At 38.3% G+C, this 24262-nt stretch overlaps 2 protein-coding genes across 5 annotated transcripts; both read left to right on the top strand.

Moving 5' to 3' along the window:
• The first annotated feature begins 5745 nt into the window (after positions 1-5745).
• LOC112528715 (probable dolichyl pyrophosphate Glc1Man9GlcNAc2 alpha-1,3-glucosyltransferase) lies at positions 5746-12495 on the top strand. Of its 4 annotated transcripts, XM_025139743.1 has the most exons (6): positions 5746-5950; positions 8619-8664; positions 8777-9776; positions 11174-11380; positions 11531-11768; positions 11999-12495. In XM_025139743.1, the coding sequence occupies exons 3-6, from the start codon at positions 8997-8999 to the stop codon at positions 12346-12348; spliced, it is 1575 nt and encodes a 524-aa protein (XP_024995511.1). In that variant the 5' UTR covers positions 5746-5950; positions 8619-8664; positions 8777-8996; the 3' UTR covers positions 12349-12495. The 4 variants fall into 4 exon arrangements, with proteins under 4 accessions (XP_024995511.1, XP_024995513.1, XP_024995512.1 ...); XM_025139745.1 differs by lacking the exon at positions 8619-8664 and having other exon boundaries at positions 8951-9776; XM_025139744.1 differs by lacking the exon at positions 8619-8664 and having other exon boundaries at positions 8854-9776.
• A 490-nt stretch (positions 12496-12985) lies between these two features.
• Positions 12986-23386, top strand: LOC112527397. The gene is made up of 2 exons (XM_025138029.1): positions 12986-13420; positions 22466-23386. Exons 1-2 carry the CDS (start codon positions 13072-13074, stop codon positions 23173-23175), a joined length of 1059 nt encoding a protein of 352 aa, XP_024993797.1. The 5' UTR covers positions 12986-13071; the 3' UTR covers positions 23176-23386.
• The last annotated feature ends 876 nt before the right edge of the window (positions 23387-24262 follow it).

Here is a 24262-nt window from a genome sequence, read left to right as displayed (position 1 = left end):
AAAATTACCAAATTTATAAATTTCCTAATTTATCTATTGATTTGTGGTTAATATTGGTTCTCACAGTTACCACAAACAACTCAGTTCTCCCTTAAAATATATATATATATATATATATATATATATATATATATATAGGAAAAGGTTCAAACGAGAACAACTTCATTTTACGAGAAGGCGAGAACATCTTTTTACTATAGACAAACACATGTGATACTAAATCAGAGATGAGGACAATTTTCGATGCGATCTTGGTTGTGGGCAAGTCGTCCTTACACTACTAAGCCCCCTCACAAGTATTATCACATGTGATAAGGTTGTTGTTGATATGATACTATAATTCATCAAGACCATCACATGTGATGCTAAATCATAGACGCAGACAACTTTTGGTGCGGCCTAAGTCGTAGAACACGTCGTCCGCACATCACAGGGTCCCCTCACGCATATTATCAGATATGATAAGAGTGTTATCCCGTTCTCGTAAAATGAATGTGTTCTCGTTTGAACCTCCACACACACACACACATACACACACACACACACATATATATATATATATATTTATATATATATATATATATATATATATATAAGGAAGAACTGACTAGTTTGTGGTAACCGTGATATCCAATCTTAACCATAAATCAATAGATAAATTAGAAAATTTATAATTTTGGTAATTTTGAATTAAAATTTTAATGCACGGACATTTTAGGTATATTCTCTCCTATCTCCTCTCTTCTCTCTCTGTCCTCCAGTGATACCATACCTAAAAATATTGACTATATTAAACAAAAGTTACAGTGTGATACCCAAGCATATATAAGATGCATTGTGATACCACTGTGTTACATCTCCGATCAACATAAACGACTCAGTGTGATACCCAAGCACATATATGATGCATTGTGATACCATTGTGGTATCACCGGAGGACGGTGGCCGGAGTACGGGGGACGGAGAGAGAAGAGAGGAGAGAGGAGAAAAATACCTAAAATGTCATTGCATTAAAATTTTAATTCAAAATTACCAAAATTATAAATTTCCTAATTTATCTATTGATTTGTGGTTGAGATTAGATCTCATGGCTACCACAAACTAATTAGTTCTCATTTGATTAGGCCCCTATATGTATATGTATATGAATATAAGTTAATACCCCCTTCAAGCTCAAGGTGGTTGATGAGATACCAAGTTGAGTTTGGAAAGGAGAAAAATAAAACATTTAGGGAGATGAGTTTTGGTTAACATGTCAACAATTTGAAGTGTTCAGGAGATGGGAATTAGCTTAAACTTGTGACCACGTAACATGTTGATGCACAAAATGACAGTTAATCTCAATATGCTTTGTGCGTTCATGAAAGACATTATTATGAGCAATATGAATAGCACTCATGTTGTCACATCATAAAATCGTGGGTGAGGATTGAGGAATTCTCATATCAGCAAGAAGCCACCTGAGTCATACAAGTTGTCTTCAATTTGAATCTTGCAACCCAATTTAGACAATTGTCCAACAAAAATCAAGGAACAAGTCATGGATGGAACAAATTTAACATTTTTTAATTTCCGAATACACCCATTAAATATCTTGATCTTCACAGTACTGATACCTTAGTAGCACATGAAATATTGTTTCTCATATAAATATTGTTACTTTCAACTTTCTTGAAGGCAGAGAAACCATCTCGGAATGGTGTCATATGGCAAGATGCGCCGATATCTATCACCCATCGCCTGTCACCTTGAGGTGGTGTAATCGTGGTAGAGAGGTCATCTTGCTCCTTTTCGGTTGCAACAACTGATAATTAGGAGTTGTCTTTGTCTTTATTTTTTAAGGCTCAGACAATCCTCGGTTTATGGAAATAATTACAATTGTCATGTTCCTTTGTTATCCCTTGAGAACTAGGTTGGCAGGACTGAGATCACCTACGGTTTCTTCCTCTAGAAGATGTTGATCATCTCGACATCTATCAGTAGATAGGCCTTAACCGTGATTGTTCTCTCTTGGATTGTTACCGATTCTCATTTGAATCCTTTGATCTTTAGAATTCTTTCTTGGTTTTGTTTCAGACAAAGAAAGAACTTTTCTTCCATATATAAAATTGTTAGTAAATTAGAAATATTTCTCAAGAGTGAACACAACATGATCATAGCAAGTGTGTCTTCATCTTTAGTAGAAGCGCTTCCGCTGCCTTCAACTTCATATAATATCTTTGAATTCTGTCATGAGCTTTAATTGTTGCGCGTTCCTTCATTTTGAAGAAAATACACGTCCACATCAGTAACATTCGGTTGGTCAAAGTTTTCTTCAGATATAAATTCTCAAGCTTGATCCAAATACCTGCAACTGTTTTTTCAGACACAATCTCAGATATAGCATTTTCTTCCATAGCCAACTGCAAAGTAGTAAATGCATATGGTTCCATATCTCTAGCTTTAAGGTCAGACATATTAGGGCCTAACTCATTTTTAGCAAATACTACTGGATGGACTCCATTCTTTCTAAGTGCAACAGATGTTGTGAACTACCATTTACCAAAGTCACATTCCCCATTCCAAGTCTGTATATGAATCCTAACCCCTGATAAATTAAATGTATCTTATTGGTATGATCTTTGTGTTTGGTTTGAGGCTCTGGAACCAAATGGGTTTTCTACTTCGGCCACACAGAGACAAATATGTGTGCAAACTAGTTTATATATATATATTTCTAAACAACCTCCAAATCTAGATTTGAAGCTTTAATACCAATTGTTAAGAATGGTGTGTCACAATTCAAGTGATTTCTAAGGTCCTTTCAAATAGATATCCAAGGACACAACAAACATAAGAACAAATGTGGATAATGATGATGGACAGGGTCCCAAACAAAATTTTAATTGAAATATTAATATCTTATATAATCAATCATGCTAAGCAAACACAAAAACACAAGAGCCATGTCCCCTATAAGCCCCACAAGCCATCCGTCACTGGTGATTGTTGTTTCCAACGTCCACCAATGAGTCTCCAAATACATATATTTCGGGGATCGACTCAAAACAAGGCACCTCCCAATTCAAACAATAAAGCATAGAAAACGAAGGACATTGTTAATTTAATTGAAGCTTCAATATTAGTGGAAGTTTCCATTGATGTATTAGTGTGTATTCATGCATGATCTGGAATCAAGGTTTATAAAAGGGTTGGGTTGAAGAAAATCAAAATAAGAGTTTCGGTTCCAATTTCAAGTTTGATGTGATCAATCTATCAATCGTTTTCTATAACAAATTTAATGTATTTATATTGTTGAGTTGGTTCAAAATAGAATTAGAAGAATAATTAGAGAATAAGGAAATAAGTCATGAAGATCCATCCAATTTAATCAATTGTAGGTTTTGAATGTATTTTTTAAATTAATAGAAGAGTTAAATAAAAGTGTATTTATTAAGTAAATAAATTACGAATAAAATTAAGTTTACTTTTTCATTCCATTCCCATTATCTTTTAAATAAAAATTGATTTTACTTTTTTCTTATTTAACTTATTTTTTTTAAACAAATTATATTAAAAAAATTAAGTGTCTTTTTCACTTTTAGTTTGATACTTATTTTAATATACGATTTCACGTTATTTTTTTTATTCAAGTCTTCAAAATCTCGATTATGAATATATTTTATTTCTAAATATTTTAAAGTGTATTTACAAAGGAATATATATCAAGTAAGGGATTGAGCTTTAAACCAGGCCAAAAAACCGTCCAATAATCATGAGTAAATTCACATATGAATATACATGCATTATAATAACTAGTTAAACATATTTGTTAATTTGAAAACCCAGTTAGAAAATGTGAAAAAAATATATCGATACATATGTATATATGTCAATTAAATAGAATACAATGTCTTTTTATAATTTTTACAATTCATTTTTTATTACAATTTAAATATAAAAGGTCGATTTATTTTATATTTTTAGGTTTTAAAATAAAATATATTTAATTGTAATTAGCAAATTTGGTTCAGATTACATTATGATTTTTTTTTAATTAACAAAATGCTTAATAAGAGTCGTGGAATTGAATTAGATTAATGGTTAGAAGGGTTTTCTTTATGTTTTTTTTTATATAAACTGGAGCGTGATAAATCAAAATTTTATGAAAAGCTAGAAACATTATATTAATATATTGATAGCAATTCATGTTAAACATTTAAGGTTAACAAAAATTAAAATAAATTAAGTTGAAATGTTTAAATATATTAACAAATTCACTATACAAATGAAGAGTATCAGTGAGGGAAAATTCTCTCGCAAATCTGTCATTAAAAGGGTCTTCCATCGCTGATAGTCCGTCGGTCAAAAACTCGTAGGTAATGCTATCAACGACGGATTTGCGAGGGTTACTTTCAGCGACGGATCAACAAGAGAACATATTCGCTGATTTTCATCGCTGATACCTTGTTTTCTAGTAGTGATTAACCTATTTAAACCTCTATTAACAAAGTGTTTTAACACACACATATATATTTTATGAAAAGCTAGAAACATTATATTAATATATTAATATCATTTCATGTTAAACATTTATAAGGTTAACGTAATTTAAAATAAATTAACTTGAAATGTTGTTTAAATATATTAACAAATTAACTTATTAAAACCTCCGTTAACAAAGTATTTTAACACACACATGATTTTAGGAAAACACAAGAACGCCACATCACATATTCATATGTGATACTGTAGTCTCATCATATTGAAAACAGAGATACGGACGACCTTGGTGCGAGATAGGTTGAGTGCCAAGTCGCCTGCACATCATCAGGTTCTCTCACGTGTATTATCATATGTAATATAGGTCTTTTTGCGTTTTCGTAAAATGACGATGTTCTCGTTTGAACCAACCTTTTATATATGTGTGTGAAACAATACTTCAAATCGTTGCATTTGATGATAAAATATAATGTAAAAGAATATTTTGAAACCGATTCTCACAGGTTGTAACTTTTTCGTGATTCTCATTTGACTCTTGTATGCCATGATTACGACACTTAAAAAACTTAGCGTTTTGCTGATGTTAATTAGGATGAGATATAGATAGAGATGTATTATTTTTCTTTCTCTTTTATTTTTTCCCTTCTCTCTCAAGAACCCAAATAAAAATATTTCTTTCTTTCCCTTTCTTTTATTTTTCATCCCTTTTCTTTTCTTCTCAAATTTGATAACATAGTGGAAACGATATGATCAGAAAGGTAGAAAATTAGGATTATCTCACATGTTAATTAGTCATTTATGTCTTAATTAAAACTAAATAAAAATGATGTAGTCTATATGATACTTGGATTACAAAAATATGATTGCGGTTTGATGCAGTTTTAAGATTTTCCCAAAATGCAAACAACACCGCATATGCCTACAACCGCAAAAAAATCGCATCACTTTTGTTGCGGTTTATGTGGTTTGAAGAAAATCTTCAAACTGCAAACTACACCACCTATGCTTCAAACCGCACCATCAGTGCATTATAGTGTGGATTATGCGATTTGTGTCTAACAACTATGACACTGATTTCTTGATTGCAAATTTGCAATACCCATCCTCTGAAACAATTTGAGAAAGCTTTGAATTCAAATTACTCCATGAAGATTCCAAAGCCCACCCCGTCTTCTTAGAAAAAGTTCATTTTTAATGGCCCATTGTGTAAGACGTTTTCAACTTTCAAGGCCCACCAGAGGAAAAGAAACTCTCGCCCCTTCCGCCCTTGCATTCAGCAGTCGGCACTCAGTCACCGGAGACTTTGCCCTGTTGCTCACAAGCATGATGCTTGTATAACTCGGAGTCTCTGACCATATCATCAAGATCTTTCTCTGTAAGTTGCAATTAGATTTTTCTAGGGTTTCGGAACTCTCGCATCAAGATTCTTGCATCCTCGAGACTATATCAGATTCTTACTGGCAATCTGGTATTTTTTTTTTTGCTTTTGTGTTGAAAATGTTAACTCTCAAGTGTTTGCAAATTGTTGGAAGTGTGTGTTTATTTTTCTTTTCTGTTGACGATGAAATTTTAATTGTTGGTAACTTGGTTGTGATTATATTCAGTATTTTAGTGGAGGAGGCATCAATCAAAATATCTGTTAGTTTAATTCTTATAGTCTTCTACAGACCGAAGTTTTGCCTAAGTTTCTGTCTAAGTGTTAAACACGAAGTGATGGTGAATTTGCCCAAGTGTTAAAGTGACAATGAATTGAAATTACTAGGATATTTGACAATTACCAATGTTTGCAAATTGTTTAGGATATCTGATAACTATGGATAAGTTCACTTTTGTTAATAAATGGAAAGTTAATTGGTTGGATTCAAGTAATGCCTATAATTCTAAACAAAGTCGTGTGGAAATCAAGTTAGTAGATCTTCCCTCAGACCCTGGTATGTAGATTAGGATTTTGAATTACAATCCTAATATCCGAGATGAAGTTTGAAGATCATATCTCCTAAAAGGGCCTTGCCAACTTCGAACCCACGAATATCCTTGCGCTCTTTTTGGGAGTAAACAATGAAGATTTAACCATGTCTAGTTTGATGAATATCCTACTTGGCTGGACTATAATGTAAATCAAAATGCTGCATATTGTTTGTGTTGCTATCTCTTCAAACCAAGTGTAGGAGCACAGGCAGGTGGTGACTTATTTATTAACTTAGGATTCAAAAAACAGTCGAGGAAAGGGAAGTTAGGAATTCATGTTCGAAACGTTAATAGTGCTCACAACAAAGCTTGGGCCAAGTGCAAAGCTTTGTGCTATCAGCAGCTCATTTCATTATCATTCTCATAAATATTGCCACATTTTCTCCCTTTTTAACACAAATAAATCCTTAACAAAGCATAAATAAAATTTAATCAAGTACATCAGAAACCACAAAAAAAATGAGAAAGAAGATAATCACAAGTGATGGTGTTGAAACAGGAGTTGATTAAATGTATCCTTATTAGAAACTGAAATAGAAGTCCAGATGAAGAAAAAACCAGTACGTTTGAATTAAAAAGAATGCTCTAAATGTTTACAGTTGGTTGGGTTGCTGCATTTGTGTTATTTTTTTTTTGATTAACTTGGATATCCAACTTGCTATGCAAGCCACCTAATCCCAGGGCGACCGCCTGCTTTGCAGATAGTCAGGAGTCACCGCATTTGAACCTCCGTGGCCACAAGGGGATTTGTATTCCACCTTGGATTTGAACCTGGGACCTCTATGTACTTTTGACCTTTGGAGCCAAGCTCAAACCAACCAGGCACCACCCTTGTGGTTTGCATTTGTGTTTTCCACACTAGCAGAAGTTGTTCATATTGATCCTCAAGCCACCATTCTAACACAGTGGCACTAAGAGCTTATTACACTATTCTGATCTACGTTCGGGCTGATAACACGCATTATGCATTCTAATAAATGGATCATGCCAAATAAGAAAGGCACATAGTTGAAACTCTTCTGAACAAACTGAACACTTTCCACTCACACTGAAACTGTAACAGTACTGAAATAAAGTTCATCTGGAAACCGTTCTGGAAATAAAGTTTAGCTAAACTTTCAATGCTAAAAAACTGTACAGAAATCACTGGAAAGACTAAAATTTCTGAAAATGACTGGAAAAATATCAAAACAACTACTACCAATCATTGGGCTCCCTAGTGATTACCACTCTGATGGAAGGTGAATGGTCTCCAGTAGGTTGTGATGGTCATTGCTGCAAAAACTGACGACCATACTCTGATGCCAACCCATAGTACTCCGCTGCTACACCTCTATAAAACTGGTATCTGTCCTTGATCCTGACCCTCTGTGGTCAGGTAGCTATACGGATATCCCTCCCGTACAATCAACACTTCATCTTCATATACACGCCCTTATCTCTTAGTTCATCTAGGCATTCTTTATTGTCTCGGGAGGTCTCTTTACTTGACTCAAACTGGGTGTACAAGGAGGATACTTCTCTCATGGTTCTCTCTTAGGCTCGAGCATTGGCAAGCTGGGGTTGCGGCTCAGGTTAGGACTAGTACGACGTTTTAAACTATCAGTGCTTCTGAAGTTAGGGCTGCCTTGGCGGCTTCTACTTGGGCTTCCTTAGTGGCTCGTGGTTCCTCCCTGGGCTTACTCTGGATGGATCCACGACCTAGGGCGCTACCGGCTCCTCCCCTGACATAAGACATGTATGGATAGTGATCGTCTTTCCTACAAAAAAGGCCATATAATTTACGGTTCAGATATTAAAATCTTCTGGTCCTTATTCTTAACAGGCTTTCGGTTTAAGCTGAGGCTAATGGTCATAACCTAACTCCCTTAAACCATTGTTCTGATATCAACTTGTAACCCCTTCATTCAAACGATGAAGGATTTACAACTACTTTTCTTTCAAAAATTCAAATGATTCGAACATTAATAATGACTTCAGCTACAAGCACCGAAAACATCTTAGATTCTCACCATTCGGAGCTGATAACACTTGCAAAATAGAAAGTTTGTCCCGTACCAAACTAGTTTTTCATGATTTCAGTTACTTTACTAGGAAATTACCTTCTTAAACAAACCAATCCAATTGGCTCAACTACTAATACAACCTGTAATTTTCATGCAATGTAGGCTGGTCCGATCCAGTAACTAGCTCCGTATAGCTTCCATTTCCATGGTATATTCCTTGCTCATATTTGACGATGCTGTTGTTTTTTTGGGTGAAGAAAGAGAATTATATTGATTTTAACAACCTTCAACGTAATTGAACATTGAACGAAACAATACAGAGAAGGACCTACACTGGACAACTTATGTTGATGTAAGATTGCAACCCAAATGGAGAATGATCTAATTAATGATGCAGTTGATGTGGCAGAAAGTTGACCAGGCATTAATGATGTGGAATACATTTTTCATGGCAATACATTAACGTGGCAAAATTGCTATTATCTCATTTCCAGCAAGCTCGTCAACACCACCTACATAATACCACCAAAACAAGAAGCCATGAAACCTCCAAAACAGAAAAAAGCACGGCAATTAGAAGAAAAACAAACCAAGCTCCATGATCCACATAGACCCATCATCAAAGACCTCCTCTGGTTCTCTCTCATTACTACATTCTTCAAAGTTCTTCTCATCCCAGCCTATCATAGCACTGACTTTGAGGTCCACCGTAATTGGCTAGCCCTCACCCACACCTTACCTTTATCTCATTGGTACGTTGATGAGACCAGCCCATGGACCCTCGATTACCCTCCTTTCTTTGCTTATTTTGAGAGATTTCTATCCCTTTTCGCGTCTCTTGTGGACCCCACCATCACAGACCTCTATAATGGCCTAAATTACAAAGCTCTTTCAGTCATCATCTTCCAGAGACTCAGTGTAATAGCCTCAGATGCAATATTGATTTACTCGATATACAAATTGACAAAGAACTTGGAGTCAAAGAAGAGGTTTTTGATCTGGGTTTTGGTTGTGTGGTCACCTGGGTTGTTAATTGTTGATCATGTGCATTTTCAGTACAATGGGTTTCTTTTAGGGATTTTGTTGGTTTCATTGGGAGCACTGCAGAAAGGGAATGACTTGATAGGTGGATTTGTTTTTGCGATTTTGTTGTGTTTCAAGCATTTATTTGCTGTGGCTGGGCCAGTTTATTTTGTGTATTTGTTGCGGCATTACTGTCGTGGAGGAATTTTGAGGGGTTTCACTAAGTTGGTAACGATGGGAGTGGTAGTTGTGGCGGTTTTTGTGGCTGCCTATGGACCATTTGCGTATCATGGACAGGTAATATGTCTATCTCAACTTGTCATATTACTGTTTTTTATACTAGAGGTAACTTTGATCCCTAGAAATGTTGCTATTTTATTGTATGTTGGCTGATTTCTAGAATTCTTTCTGTTTATGATATGATTTTGCCTTGTATGCTCAGAGGAATCTATATTCTATGATTGTATTTTTACTGAATTAAATATAAAATTCTTGTGGATTTTAACCTGTATTTCGTAATGGAAGTGGTTTACCCGTCACCTCACATGCCAAAAGAGTTGAACGATTTCAAACTGATTATAATATATGCACACATATAGTCTCTACTTCTCCTTCACCTATAACAATTTATACTCATCAAGAATAAGGGTAGGTCTTCATTTTCTAAACACCATCATTTTATTGAATATTTTTGGAGTCATGGTATTGTTCCACAATGACTAGGAAGACCTTCAGTCTTGTAACATGTTTGATATTCTGGTTTGTTCTTTATTGTTATACACAACATGGTGAAATGTTGAACTATTTATCATTTAGCAACAACATATTCCTGTATCTTTTGCTGAGGGTCCAGTATCTTGATTGGCTCTTCCATTTGGAACCGGTTCCCTTCAAAAGTGAATCCCCTTGAGCGATTGAGCCTAAAGTTACTTATGGAACTTATGATCAAATCAAGCGAAATAACTTCTTGGGTTGTTCTACTAGGAAATTTTATTTAAGTAAATATATACATACACATTATATATCTACATGTCTGTGTCTCCATTTCAAATATATACATATATTTCATATATGTGTGTGTCTATCTATGTACACAGTCGTAGATTTCTATTTCAGTATTTATGTGGTTTTTCTCCAACTATTTTGTAAATCTTCAGGTAGTGAATTCTTTCTTCTCCCTTAAGTTTTTCTCCAAGCTTTTTTCATGTAAATTTTGGTATTCAATTGTCATGTTTAATTTTGTGTTTGTCATAACAAGTAAGCATGTCATGGTTTAATATTGCTCTAATCATAGAACCAATTGTAAGTACCCTTTCTGTTGAAATTGTTCCATTATTGTAATTGTGCCAAATCACTGATAAAATTTACTTTAATTCTGGTGAAGTCGATTAAAATTTTCAATTCTAGACTGTGGGAGTATGTATATAACTTCCTGATCATCCGAACTTTGTTATTATGAATCACTGTTGAACTGCGAAATAGTCAACGTGTATTTTTGGACTGAACAAACAGTTTCAAATCAGATTTTTTCTTATAGGAACAATGTGCTTACCATAGGGAACATGATAGCTGCCACAGTTGATTTTTCATACAGGAACAATGTTTATTACATGTAATATGAATTCTTTATTTATAGATTTAACTAATCCCATGCTCATGACACCCACATTGTCATTCTGTTTATTGATATGCAGATACAAGAAGTTCTGAGACGCATGTTTCCATTTGGTAGGGGGCTCTGCCATGCTTATTGGGCTCCAAATTTCTGGGTGTTGTATATACTTTCAGATAAGATGCTTGCTTTTGTGCTTGCAAAATTGGGATTCCATATCCAAACACCAACTGCTTCATTCACCGGTGGGCTGGTTGGGGACGCGTCTCCTTTTGCCATACTACCTACGGTATAACTTGTGTCTTTGTGCATCTTCAAGCATGTATGAAGAGCTAAGAACCCTAAATATTTTGATCATGAATAATACATAAAATAGTAAATTTATGGTTGTTATTGAACTTTCCTTTAAAGAGGTAAAGGAATTGATTGTGTTATGCAGATCACCCCATCATTAACCTTTGCCATTGTCCTGCTTGCCATATCTCCTTCTCTTGTTAAAGCTTGGAGGAATCCCCAGCCAAAGATGATTATTAGATGGGTGGCATATGCATACTCGTGTGGCTTTTTGTTTGGATGGCACGTGCATGAGAAGGCATCACTTCACTTCTTAGTCCCCCTTGCAGTTGTTGCGGTGGAAAGCATAGAGGACGCACGGCATTACTTCATGTTATCTATAGGTACAGTTTAATACTCTGTAGAAACTTAGAGCATCTCCAACAATTTCTCTATATCTCTGTCCTAGTCTCCACTTTGGATGGAGCAAAAAGATGGGTTAAGAACTCCAAAATCACCATTTTTTATTTAAGTTGCAGTTTTCTTGATCTTGACTGAGATCATTATACTTTTTATGATATAATTATAGTTTCATGCTCAAACTTTAAGTTCTTAAAGCTATTTTTGTATACAGTTTCCAGCTACTCGCTGTTTCCTCTTCTGTACGAAGCTCAAGAATACCCCATAAAAGTGGTCTTACTTCTTTTGCACATTGCTCTAATGTGGTACGGCTTTTCTTCCCAATTTTCCGAGAGGAATGAATCAGACAAGAGAACAGCTTGTGTCTTGATGGTTACGGGATGGATGGAAAAGAGCTATCTGCTTGGTTTTGTGGTGTTGGAGATATGGGGGCAGTTTCTTCATCCGTTTCTTCTTGGTGATAAACTACCATTTTTACCCCTCATGATGATGTCCTTTTACTGTGCATTAGGAATGATGTACTCTTGGATTTGGCAACTTAGATGTATTGTTAGGTCTCAGTGATGATTTAGTGGAATGGAAGTCCATTGTTGTAATCGGATTCATCTGAAATGCCTTGCCTAAAAGCAATCAAAACTCTGAATATCTACTTAATCTTCGATTTCCTGTTATTTTGTAATTTGATTTGGTCGTCATCTATTCTTGTGTTGCATCCGATTTTTTAAGTTGTGGTATGAACTCTTTGAATGATAGAATCTTATTATCATGTAACTTTCAACAACTCACAAACGGATAGAAATGAAGGCGAGAATAGCAAAGTTTTGGGAACTAATAACGCATTTGCGTTGATGGTAGATTATGTTTGGGTTGGTTTGTCAAAAACTTGTCAGATAAGCCTATAAAGGCAAGAGTATCCTTCTCACTTACCTTATCGGTGATATTTTTAACCATCAAAATGGATTATTGATAAATATGAGTGCTTACCGGATAAGAATCTTTTTACCTCACTTTGTCTTTGTTGTGTCCTTTACCATGTAAGATGCTATTGTTATCGTTTTGTAAACGAGTTTCATTTCTATTTATTTTATCTGGTTTTAAAATGCCTTTTATAAGAAAAACCTATTTCTTAATCAGACAAATTTTTCAATTTTAAATGTTTTTTGAAACATATTTAGGGAAATTCATGATGGATGCTATACGGCTGCTTTTCTACAGTTTGAGTTTATCAGACAGGGGGCACACAATTAAACATGGCTAAAACCTTCCTGTAAACCCTAAAGACTGCCGATGATGACGCTTTCAACCCTTGCCTCCACTTATCCATCTCCCAAACTTCGTTCCCGTTCGATTCCCTTTGGTAGAACAACTTCACATCCAATCAAATGCTGTAATTTCTCGACACCCCTCCTTCCGAATAGGAAATTGTGGTTTTCTTCGTTTGGTAGAAGAAGTCTAGGATTCGTTGTAAAATCAACATCCAGTGATGGAGAAGGAGAAGAGGTAAAGAATTCTTCATCAAAGGATGTTATTGATGAGGCTGGAATACATGCGCCAGACGAGAGTACGATGCCCGAAAGGTTTAGGTATTTGACCAAAGAAGTTCCTGAGCCTCCTGTTAGATGGCCTTATTTTATAGGTAAGTTTTTTCATGTCCATATTTCTATCCTCGTGTTTTTGGTTGGAACTGCAATTGTTTGGTTGGAACAACATTGCTTGACACCGATATTCAGGTAGCTATAAGTAGCTGTCTAATCCAACATGGATATTATTCAGGTAGCTATAAGTAGCTGTCTAATCCAACATGGATATAGTTGCTCGTAGTAGCCTACTAGGGTCGATAAGCCACTGGATAATTGCTGCTGATAGCTATGGTGAGCACACGAATAGAGGATGGGGGATATGATGCGGAGTAAGATTCAAAGATGAGGACGCCCCATAACGTTTCGTTTGTAGGATCAATTATGATTCATAAAACCCAATCATCGATAGCCTTATGTGTTATAACGCCTCATTTAGTTTTCAAGGGGTTAAAATAACCTCTATTCCTTTAATTCTTTTCAAGTTACCAGCTTTCAAGGGACATCAACCACTTTTCCCTTGCTAACAACCATTAACAACCAGTGTTGCAACAATTCCTAAATCAATAGGGCCATAAAGACTAGTCCTACTTGCCCTAGAGTCTAGTTAATAGCTTCAAAGATCGGCAGGAAGTCATACAACCTAGCTCTCCTTACTTGATAGGGGGTCAGATAGAGGATCTAGTAAATTTGCTGATGAGCTTTTAAGCAGAAAGAAATTAATCGTCCTACGTAATTGCTCAGCGTAAGGAAGATACCTGGGTGAGGTGGGCCAACACTAATTGAAGAATTCCTCATTGCCAATGATGCTAACCGTACCTCACTGGCAATGATGAAGGGAATAGGAATGGAATCACTACCACTTCTCTTGAGATCTAAGGAAAGCAATAAAGAAAGAGAGAGTTTATATCCTGTATTGATCGTAGGATCGCTCTATTAATAGGTAAATTCTCTATCCCAATAGGCCAGCTGGCGGAATGAGGAGAGGGCCCGACAATCATACCACCCCGCAGTCGTAAAAGCGTGTTCCGTTCAGATAAGACACACCGTAGGCCATCCTCACATATAGCGGATGTAGAACGATACCACAAAGTATTTATTGTTGAAGAACAACAAACGCGCTTCGAGACATATCAAGATTGCTATTGATTGTATAATGTATAATCATTATAGACATTCTCAATAGCCTCTATTAGCTGCATACGCAAAGTAGCAGACTCTAGATTCAAAGGAATTGGTGGATAAATTTTGTGTTATATATGGTAATCCTTCTGRTATCCGAATTAGATCCTAAATTTACTATTTGTGAAAAAAAGAGAAAGGGCTGGTTGTATAATCTCACTCCTGCCCTATTAGTTGATACTTCAAGGAGGTTTTAAAGATAAACTGGTTCACGCAGAATACTAGCTTCTGTCGCTCCTTGCTCGCGGAGCAGCATACCGGAAAAAAGGAACCTTTCTCTCTTTTATCATACACAATATCTCAATTGAAAGGGAATGTAGTTCTTTCATTCAGCATGGTGCAACTTAGACGTTGATGAGCACAATGCAATTCACGTCACAGCCACTTTCTTGAAATATATTTCGATAATTTTATTTTTTAGAAAGATTGTTTGTCCTAAGTTATCAAAGAAACTTCAGACCGCTATGTCAGGCGAGTGTCGAGCAGTAAGCTTGGAGAGGAGAGCAGAGTCGAGGTAAGGTCAGGAAGAGCCTGAGTTACGGAAGCTCCAGATGAAAGGGGTTAAGAGTATTCTCGCTGGTGTTGCCTGTAGGTCGTGATGTGCCTTGAGATGGCCGTCCCCCCCCCCCTGCCCGGTGGGGAATCCGCTCCCTGGTCGTTGCTCTGCTGCTTCTGGTCCGTCCTCTAGGCACCTTTGGAAGGCAGGGAGTGTCAACACCTTTGCCTAAGAAGCAAAGAAGTCAACTTCATAACCTTTTCCATTATCAGTAGCAGCAGTGGACAAACCGTGACGACAAAAATACATTAGGAATCTGCTTATCTACTAGTCATCTTGATCTCTTCTCTTGTCTGTTTTCTTTTTGTTTTTTTTGAATAGGTCTGCCCCACCCAATAATTAGGTGGTGGGACAACGCGAAAAGAGGCCATGCACCAAGATAGCCCAACGGTACCCACTTAGAAATCTGACAGTAGAGCCTGTGGGTAGCCCCGGGTTATATATTGTACGGCGAAACTCGCTAATCGATATCTTCTCAGGGACCAGACATGCATGCACGAAGAAGAACATCTCTCTGGTCATATTCTTGTTGGGCAAGGGACGACCACTCAGTCCAGAAGCTCATGGGTGCTTGATGAGACTCCTTTGAGCCAAACTTTGGAAGGGAAGGCAAGTGCCTTGGCATCCAAAGACTGGTTGCTTAATTGGATCCTCTTTCTACTCATCTTATGAACCAGGAACAATGTCCTAGATAGCTATCTAATCCTGACAATATGAAACCAGTAAAAAATAAGTTAAAATATGTACAACTAGATTCAAGAGTCCAGACCACTTTATACTTCCATCAATTCTCTTTTTGCCCCTCCTGTGACACACCCTTCCCTTGAATGTTTTGTCCATTTGCTGCTCGTCCTGATGTGTTACAATTCAGAAATTAATGAAGAAAGGTAACAGATGATTAAAGGAGAAAGTCGGATGTATGGAATTGAAATGATAAGAAAAGGAAATACAAGAACAAAATATCCAGGGAGAATTCCCTCTCTCCAGCTAACGCTAGGAGCCTCTAACAAATTAGACAAATAACAGAATGCCCTCTCCTTTCCCCCATGTGCCTTTATTTAAAGATTCTCTCTAACCAACCCAATTTAGCCACTTTCCTTTTCTACCCTTTTACCCCTTCTAGAATATACTTTAGTAATACTTGGTTTGGGTAGATTATGACCCATGATAACTGGATCCGTATCAATACTCCGTTCTTCAAAAGAAGTCTTGTCCTCAAGACTTGTGGTAGGAAACTGACTTTTGATCAAAATTGCATCTTCCCAAGTTGCCTCTTCCACGGTCTTATCCTTCCATTGTACCAACCATTGAGTAGTGATATCATCCCGAGAACCCACTATTCGTTCAGCTAGGATCTTCTCCGGTTGTAACATATCCGAAGAGTTATGTTCCAACTCTGGTGGTAAAATCTGTTCCACATCGTCAGCCATGACCGCCTTTTTTAGTAAAGAAACATGGAAAACTGGGTGTATCTTAGAAGAGGTTGGGAGGTCCAACTTATACGCCACCGGTCCCAGGCACTCCAAGATTTTGAAGGGACCAAAAAACCGAGCAGCTAACTTCTGATGAATTCGGGATGCCACGGACATTTGACGGTACGGTTTCAGCTTTACATACACCCATTCCCCTACCATAAAACGGATATCTCTCCTGTTCTTGTCAGCTTGTTCTTTCATCCTTGCTTGAGCCCGATTCAACTGATGTTTTAATTGACGAAGAGCCTCATCTCTATCCCGAAGTTCTTGACCAACGACCTCCACACGTACTTCCCCCGAAACAAATTGAATGACGGTAGGAGGCTTTCGACCATACACTATCTCAAAAGGAGATATTCCCGTGGACTCGTGAAAGGTGGAGTTGTACCAAAAYTCGGCCCACGGAATCCATATAGACCAAGAACGAGGTTGATCAATCGCAAAACACCGAAGGTATGTTTCTAAACAGCGATTGACAACCTCTGTTTGTCCATCCGTTTCCGGATGGTACGCCGAGCTCATACGTAACTGAGTGCCCTGCAGCCGGAAGAGTTCTTGCCAAAAGTGACTTAGAAATAAAGGATCACGATCACTAATAATGGATTTTGGAAGACCGTGATGACGAACTACCTCGCGGACAAAAATATCAGCAACCGATTTGGCCGTGTAAGGATGTTTCAACAAGATGAAATGACCGTATTTCGATAATCGATCCACCACGACTAGAATCGCATCGAACCCTTTGGACTTGGGTAATCCCAATACAAAGTCCATTGAAATATGTTCCCAAACAGCTTCTGGAATATCCAAAGGTTGCAACAGCCCATGGGGTGACGTTAAATTCGCTTTACAGCGYTGACAAATATCACATGAACGTACGAACTGTTGAACGGAAGCTGTCATGCCCGGCCAATACAAGTTAGCCGCCAAGCGACGATATGTCCGATGGTAGCCGGAATGACCCCAGATGCTGTTTTGTGGAACTCCGCTATCAATTCCGGAATGAATTTCGAGGTACGTGCGATTACCAAACGATCTTTGTAAAATAAGACCCCTTGGCGAATCATAAAACCCGGATGTGCCAAAGGGTTTTGTTGTAGAGCCGTACATATACGTCGAATTTCCTCATCCCGTTGAGCCTCGTCGAGGAGTTGAGCTCCTTGTAACCATACGGGATAAGAGGCTAACTCCCGAAGTTCACCCTCATCACTACGGCGAGATAGAGCATCAGCTGCGCGGTTCTCGCKACCGGGTTTGTAACAGATATCAAATTGGTAGCCTAGTAGCTTAGCCACCCAATTTTGCTGATCCGGAGTAGTGACCCGTTGATGAAGTAAAAATTTCAAACTTTTTTGATCCGTGTATACCGTGAAACGAGTGCCTAAAAGATATGCCCSCMAATGTTGGACCGCAAGAACTAAGGCCATGATTTCTCGTTCATACGCGGATTTGGACAAGTTCCGATCACTAAGAGCTTTGCTAAAATAAGCAATTGGTTGTTTTTGCATTAAGACGGCTCCAATACCTGTACCCGAGGCATCGCATTACACCACAAATGGCAACTGAAAATCCGGAAAAACCAAAACCGGAGCCGAGATCAAAGCCAGTTTAAGATCTTCAAAGGCTGTCTGGGCAGCCGCCGTCCATTGAAATGAGTCTTTCTTTGTGAGGTCCGTAAGAGGTTTGGCGATGCTACCGTAATGGCGAACGAATTTACGGTAATACCCGGTGAGGCCGAGAAAACCCCTTAGGCCCTTGAGTTGTTTGGGTACCGGCCATGTAACAATCGCCTCGATTTTCTTTGGATCCATAGCCACCCCCTTGTTGCTAATAATATGCCCTAAATACTCAAGTGATTGTTGACCAAAGGAACACTTTTTTTTTATTAACCACGAAAGAGTGATCTTGTAAAATCTGGAATACGGTACGAAGATCAGTGAGATGTTGAGACCACGAGGGACTATAAACCAAGATATCGTAAAAAAAAAACCACGACACAAGTACGTAACCAAGGGCGGAAAATATCGTTCATCACGGCTTGAAAAGTGGCCGGTGCGTTGGTGAGTCCAAAGGGCATGACCAAGTATTCGTAATGCCCATCGTGGGTGCGAAAAGCAGTTTTATCAATGCTGTCGGGCGTCATACGGATCTGATTGTAACCCGACTTTAAGTCCAATTTTGAAAAAAACTGYGCCCCCTGTAATTCATCAATAAGTTCATCCACTACCGGAATGGGAAATTTATCCGGTACCGTAGCCTTATTTAAGGCACGGTAATCAACACACATGCGCCAGGACTGATCTTTTTTTTTTAAACCAAAATCACGGGACTTGAAAAGGCACTTTTACTTGGTCTGATCATTCCTAAACGTAACAGTTCCCGTACTTGACTCTCGATTTCTGCCTTTTGAATATGCGGATAACGATAAGGACGTACACAAATAGGAGTGGGAGATATAAGGGAAATACGATGATCGTGCGGGCGTTCGGGTGGCAAGCTGGAAGGTTCTTGGAAGATAGCCTCGAAGAGATTGAAAAGAGTGTCTAGATCACTGAATTGRGCCGCTGATAACACCTCATTAACGGTGGTGTGGTGAGCTGACTTTTCTGCTGTTAATAGAGAAGACGATGTGACTAACGACGACAACCACCCTTGTAACAAATACGACGAGACTTGGGTGTCGGTTAAGCCTTTAAGAAAGACCGAAACACCCCGATACATGAATCGCATGGACGGATGGTCCCAATTATGCACTACGTTCCCTAACGTTTTAAGCCATTCGATTCCCAAAACCATATCCAATCGACCCACATCGAACACTAAGGCAGAAATGTCAAAAGCACAATTTCCGACCAAAACCTCTAAATTAGGGCAGCGGTGATCAATGAATACCAGATGATTATCCCCCAATTGGATATTGATAMCCGAAAAACAATGAGTGCTCWATCCCAAAGCTGTCACGACTTTCCGAGAGACGAAATTATGGGTCGCACCACTATYGATTAAAATGACCACTGGAATTCCGCCTATTTGTCCTTCGACTTTTAAGGTAGATCCCCCACCCATAGAATTAGCCGYGGCGGCGAGGAACTCCAAARCATTACACGTACCCGTTGGGAGGTCTGGATTGTCAGGAGGACTGTCCARAGTTAAATCAGCTATYGGAAGATCCGCATCTTCATTTTCCGCCTCCTCATCACCTAGGAGAAGGATATGTAACCTTCCTTCGGGGCATTTATGACCAGGTCCGAACTGTTGACCACATCGGAAGCAAAGCCCTTTTTTCCGACGGTCTTCTCATTCCGTACGGGTGAGTGAACGAACTCCTTTTTGTCGAATACCCCCAAAAGGAATACCCGGCGTACGAGTTGCCCCAGAAGAACGAGACCCAAAACGGACAGCCGATCACCGCTGGGCTCAGAGAATGGGCCTTTAAAGTCTGAGCGGCCCACTGGCGAAGCCCTCCCAGTAAGAGGCGGCCCAGGAGAGAAACCAGGCCCCGGATGATAACGAAAACGGGAAAGGGAGAGATTCCCAGAAGACGGTCGAAGCATTTCCTCGACATCTTTTGCAAGATACATGGCGTCCAATCGGGACTGAGGCCGGTGAAGGCGGACCCACCGTTTAACCTCCTCCCGTAAWCCCGCGATGAAATAGCCCAACRCCTGCGATTYCGGCAATCGGGGAACCAGCGATAACAAATACTCGAAGTCATCGATGTAATCGTGAATAGAGTTTACCTGTTGAATCGTTGCCAACTGTTCATACGGATTCTGAATCACGAGACCGCTAAAACGTTGCAATAATTCGCGAGTGAATTGTTCCCACGAGAGAGGATCGTAGAGTTGATGAACAATCGTGAACCAGTGCTGTGCAACACCCACCATGCTCATTTGAGCCAAACGAATGCGCAGATGGGAAGGAGTCTCATGGATATCGAAATACAGTTCCGCTCGTTTAATCCACCCCTGAGGATCGAAGCCCTGAAATTCCGGCAATTCGACCTTCTTAGCTGCCCACGGTGGGTCGGAATTAGGCAACAGAGATCCCCCAGGTAYGTACGAAGGACYGCCACCCGGAGATTGGCCGGACGGATGCGACGAAAATTCGCCCAAACCCGCYGGAGGGTGAACCGGAGTAGCACCGGCTAAGCCCGAACCCCCAGCAACATCAGAATCAGAGACTTTACCTTGCTGTTTTACCCAAGAGAGAACGAGGGTACGGAATTCCTCCTCCTGAGAACGATCAGCCTCCCATGCGTGCAACGAAGTCTTGATCGATTGAACATCAGCTTGAAGGGGCTGCAGTTGCTCCTCATATTGATCTAATCGCACCTGTTGGGACCGTGTTTCCGGCGGCGGCATGGAAGGAGGCAGGTCGGACCAATGTTACAATTCAGAAATTAATGAAGAAAGGTAACAGATGATTAAGGGAGAAAGTCGGATGTATGGAATTGAAATGATAAGAAAAGGAAATACAWGAACAAAATATCCAGGGAGAATTCCCTCTCTCCAGCTAACGCTAGGAGCCTCTAACAAATTAGACAAATAACAGAATGCCCTCTCCTTTCCCCCATGTGCCTTTATTTAAAGATTCTCTCTAACCAACCCAATTTAGCCACTTTCCTTTTCTACCCTTTTACCCCTTCTAGAATATACTTTAGTAATACTTGGTTTGGGTAGATTATGACCCATGATAACTGGATCCGTATCATGATGTTACTACTTTCATGAGGATAGTGTAGTCCTCAAGTGATAGGGAAGGAAAACAAGTCCAAGAGAGAGTATATCCTCCCAAGAAGCTGCAGCTGGTGAAAGGCCTTCCCTATGAACTAATGTGAAGGTTGATTCATAAAAACATGATACTCCAAGATTAGTTGGGTTGATGGATGAAGTTCACCCTTCGATGTCTGGGTAATAAAGTAGGTTCAATTGAAACGGAATTGCCATGAAAGAGTGTCTTTTAGACAAGAGACATGAAAATCTGAGTGTAACTTAGGATGAAGGTAGTGCTGGTTTATAAGCTACATTCTCAATCATTGAAAGAATTTTAGAAGGTTCATAGTAATGAGAGGAAGTTTACCATATTCGTAGGTTTTTAGCTTAGTTGGCAATAAGGGAGTTCAAGAAGAACCATATCACCAATTTGAAACTCAACCTGTCAATAAGCAACTTTCATGGAGTTTTTGAGGATGAAGATGATTCTTAAGATTCTTCAGCACCAAAGCCCATGTCTATAGATCTTGATGTACTGTTACTATCTATTGGAAAGAATCCTTACTATCAGAATTTTGTACAAGATTCAGTGCTATTTTAACCCCTCTGACCATAATGTTAAGTAAGGATTCTTTCCAATAGATAGAGGCGGCCTAAAACGCCTTTAAGTAACTCGTGGAATCTATGATTAAAACTTTGGTTTTGGCATTGCCATATTTTATCAAGTTGTTTGTATTGGAATAGACGTAATATTCTCCAAACTAGTAAGGCCTTCTAGTGTAAGATATTACTCCCTCCATCCCATGAAAATTGCGGCACATTTTTTGCGATGTCTGGTGAGGATGACAATCTCTTTTTGGAATGTTATGTTTAGATTAGCTATTTGCTTATTATTACTATGAATAAGTTGATTGTATTCATTTGGATGCACGACATTTCTCTATTCTGTCTCTACTATCTATTGAAGGGTATTTTAGTTTTTTTAACAAAGAGTCAAACTATTATTTTAAACTATATGCCAAGTCAAAAAGTTACAATTTTATGGGGTGTGCGTGTTACATGCAGGTAAGAGTTGGGTTATATATCAAAAAGAGCTTGGATTTTCTCAATTGTTTTTATATGTTATGACCATCATAATTGACATTTTTGCTCTCTGTGTTCTTTTAATAAAATCAGCACTGGCGTTCCTCGTGTATGCCTGGAGAACAGTCTTATGGGAACTTGATAACTGGAAAGCGGCTGCAACATCGATACTTAGGTTCCTGGGATACCTCTCAAAACTGGTATTAGCCCTCATTTTCCATTTCATAGGTGATCCACTCACGTCCACAATTAGAGCCATTGAAACTACCTTTTACACCCTTCGAGCATTTTACTCGCAAGTAGTAGCATATACTCCCATTCCCGAGCTTTCAACAGTCATCATGCTCACATCAGCTATACTCGCAATCGGTGAAGTAGCATCTCCAAATTCAGTAGACAACCAATGGCATTTGTTAACAGCCTCTGGCCTAATTGGGTATTTTGCTGTCAAAGGAATGATTGGAGGCCTTCTCTTTTGGACTCTTCTTTTCGGGTTATATTCTTTTTCTCGTTTCATCCAAAAGCGAGATTATGTGTCCTCCGCTTTGCCTGTTGCAGCAGTGCTGGCGGGTGTAGGAGAGCCATGGGTGAGAGTTGTAGTCTTGGGCTGTTTCTCGGCTTTGGGTGTGGTTCAGTACTCCAAGAATCAGCCAGAAGCAGATGAAAGTGGAAGTGAAGGGGTCACCATGAAGGCAGGGGAGCGAAGAGTTCCAGTTCCGTTACTATTGGCAGCATTAGCTATTGGCATCCGTGTTGCCGCTAGATGGGCCGGATATCGGCATTTGACATGGATGGTGGTCTGAAAGGTCTTCATGCGGTTTTGTTCAGTTTTGCCTATGCTATATGTAAATGTATGGAATCCATGTTTTTAGGGCATTTGAGTTTGTGTCATTGGAAAGTGATTATGTTCTTAATCATATTAAATTAGTTCCTACTGGATGCAAAAATTGTTCGGTAAGGTTCTTGTCACCAACTATTTGGATCAAATAGGCGAGTTAATTGCGGTTTGTTTGGTTGGTTTTGGTTTATTGGAGTTCAAGTGTCTATGTCTATGCACAGCGATTTATCTTTTATAAAATAAAGTATACCAAAATCTGATTATTCAAATTATATTTGTAAACTATAATCATATACGCATAGTTTACAACGTAGATACAAGAGAATGAGTGCTAGAAAATTCAACATATGTGCGAATTTCAGAAAAAGTTATTATAGATTTTTCTTGTGTAATTGTGGTTAATTTTTTTGCATTTTTATGGTAATTGTGGTTTATGGGTCAGCTTATGTGTATCGATCAATTCTTTTGGCGACCACAGACGGTTTGCATTCAGGTGAACGGAACTTTCGTGGCTACAATGACTTTGGTAGTGTCCGGATTCGAACAAAGGAAGATGAGATTTCATTATTTTTTTTCACTTTGTATAAGATATAATTAGTTAGTAGTTAAATGCATTAAAATTTTAATGTATTAGCCATGATACCCTTAGGTTATGTATATAATTGCAAGTAAACATTATGTATTAATTTACCATGGTTTCTTGATACCCATAAATTTATGCAATGTTTCTTGTTAGATCGAGCCACACAAATATATGTAATGTTTTTGTTAGATAATAATGTCTCTAACAATTCTAATACACAAAATCAGTCATTAAAGTAAAGGGTTTGAATATATCAAAACTTCTTGATCTATTCCAAATTCATGGCAGATCTTCTACGTAAACGTAAAAAGTTCATTTTACTTGATGTGAAATTATTCGTGAGAAGAAATATCAAATTTATCTGACCCTACTCTTCTATAATATGATTACAACATTCTATCTCCGCATCATTTGGTAAAAGGCTATACGCATGGACGGCAATTTGCTTATAAATTACAAACATAACTAT

This window comes from Cynara cardunculus (genome assembly GCF_001531365.2).
Source record: "Cynara cardunculus var. scolymus isolate 2C chromosome LG 15, CcrdV1, whole genome shotgun sequence".
Classification (NCBI taxonomy): Eukaryota; Viridiplantae; Streptophyta; class Magnoliopsida; order Asterales; family Asteraceae; genus Cynara; species Cynara cardunculus.
This window is presented reverse-complemented; position numbering and strand designations above follow the sequence as displayed.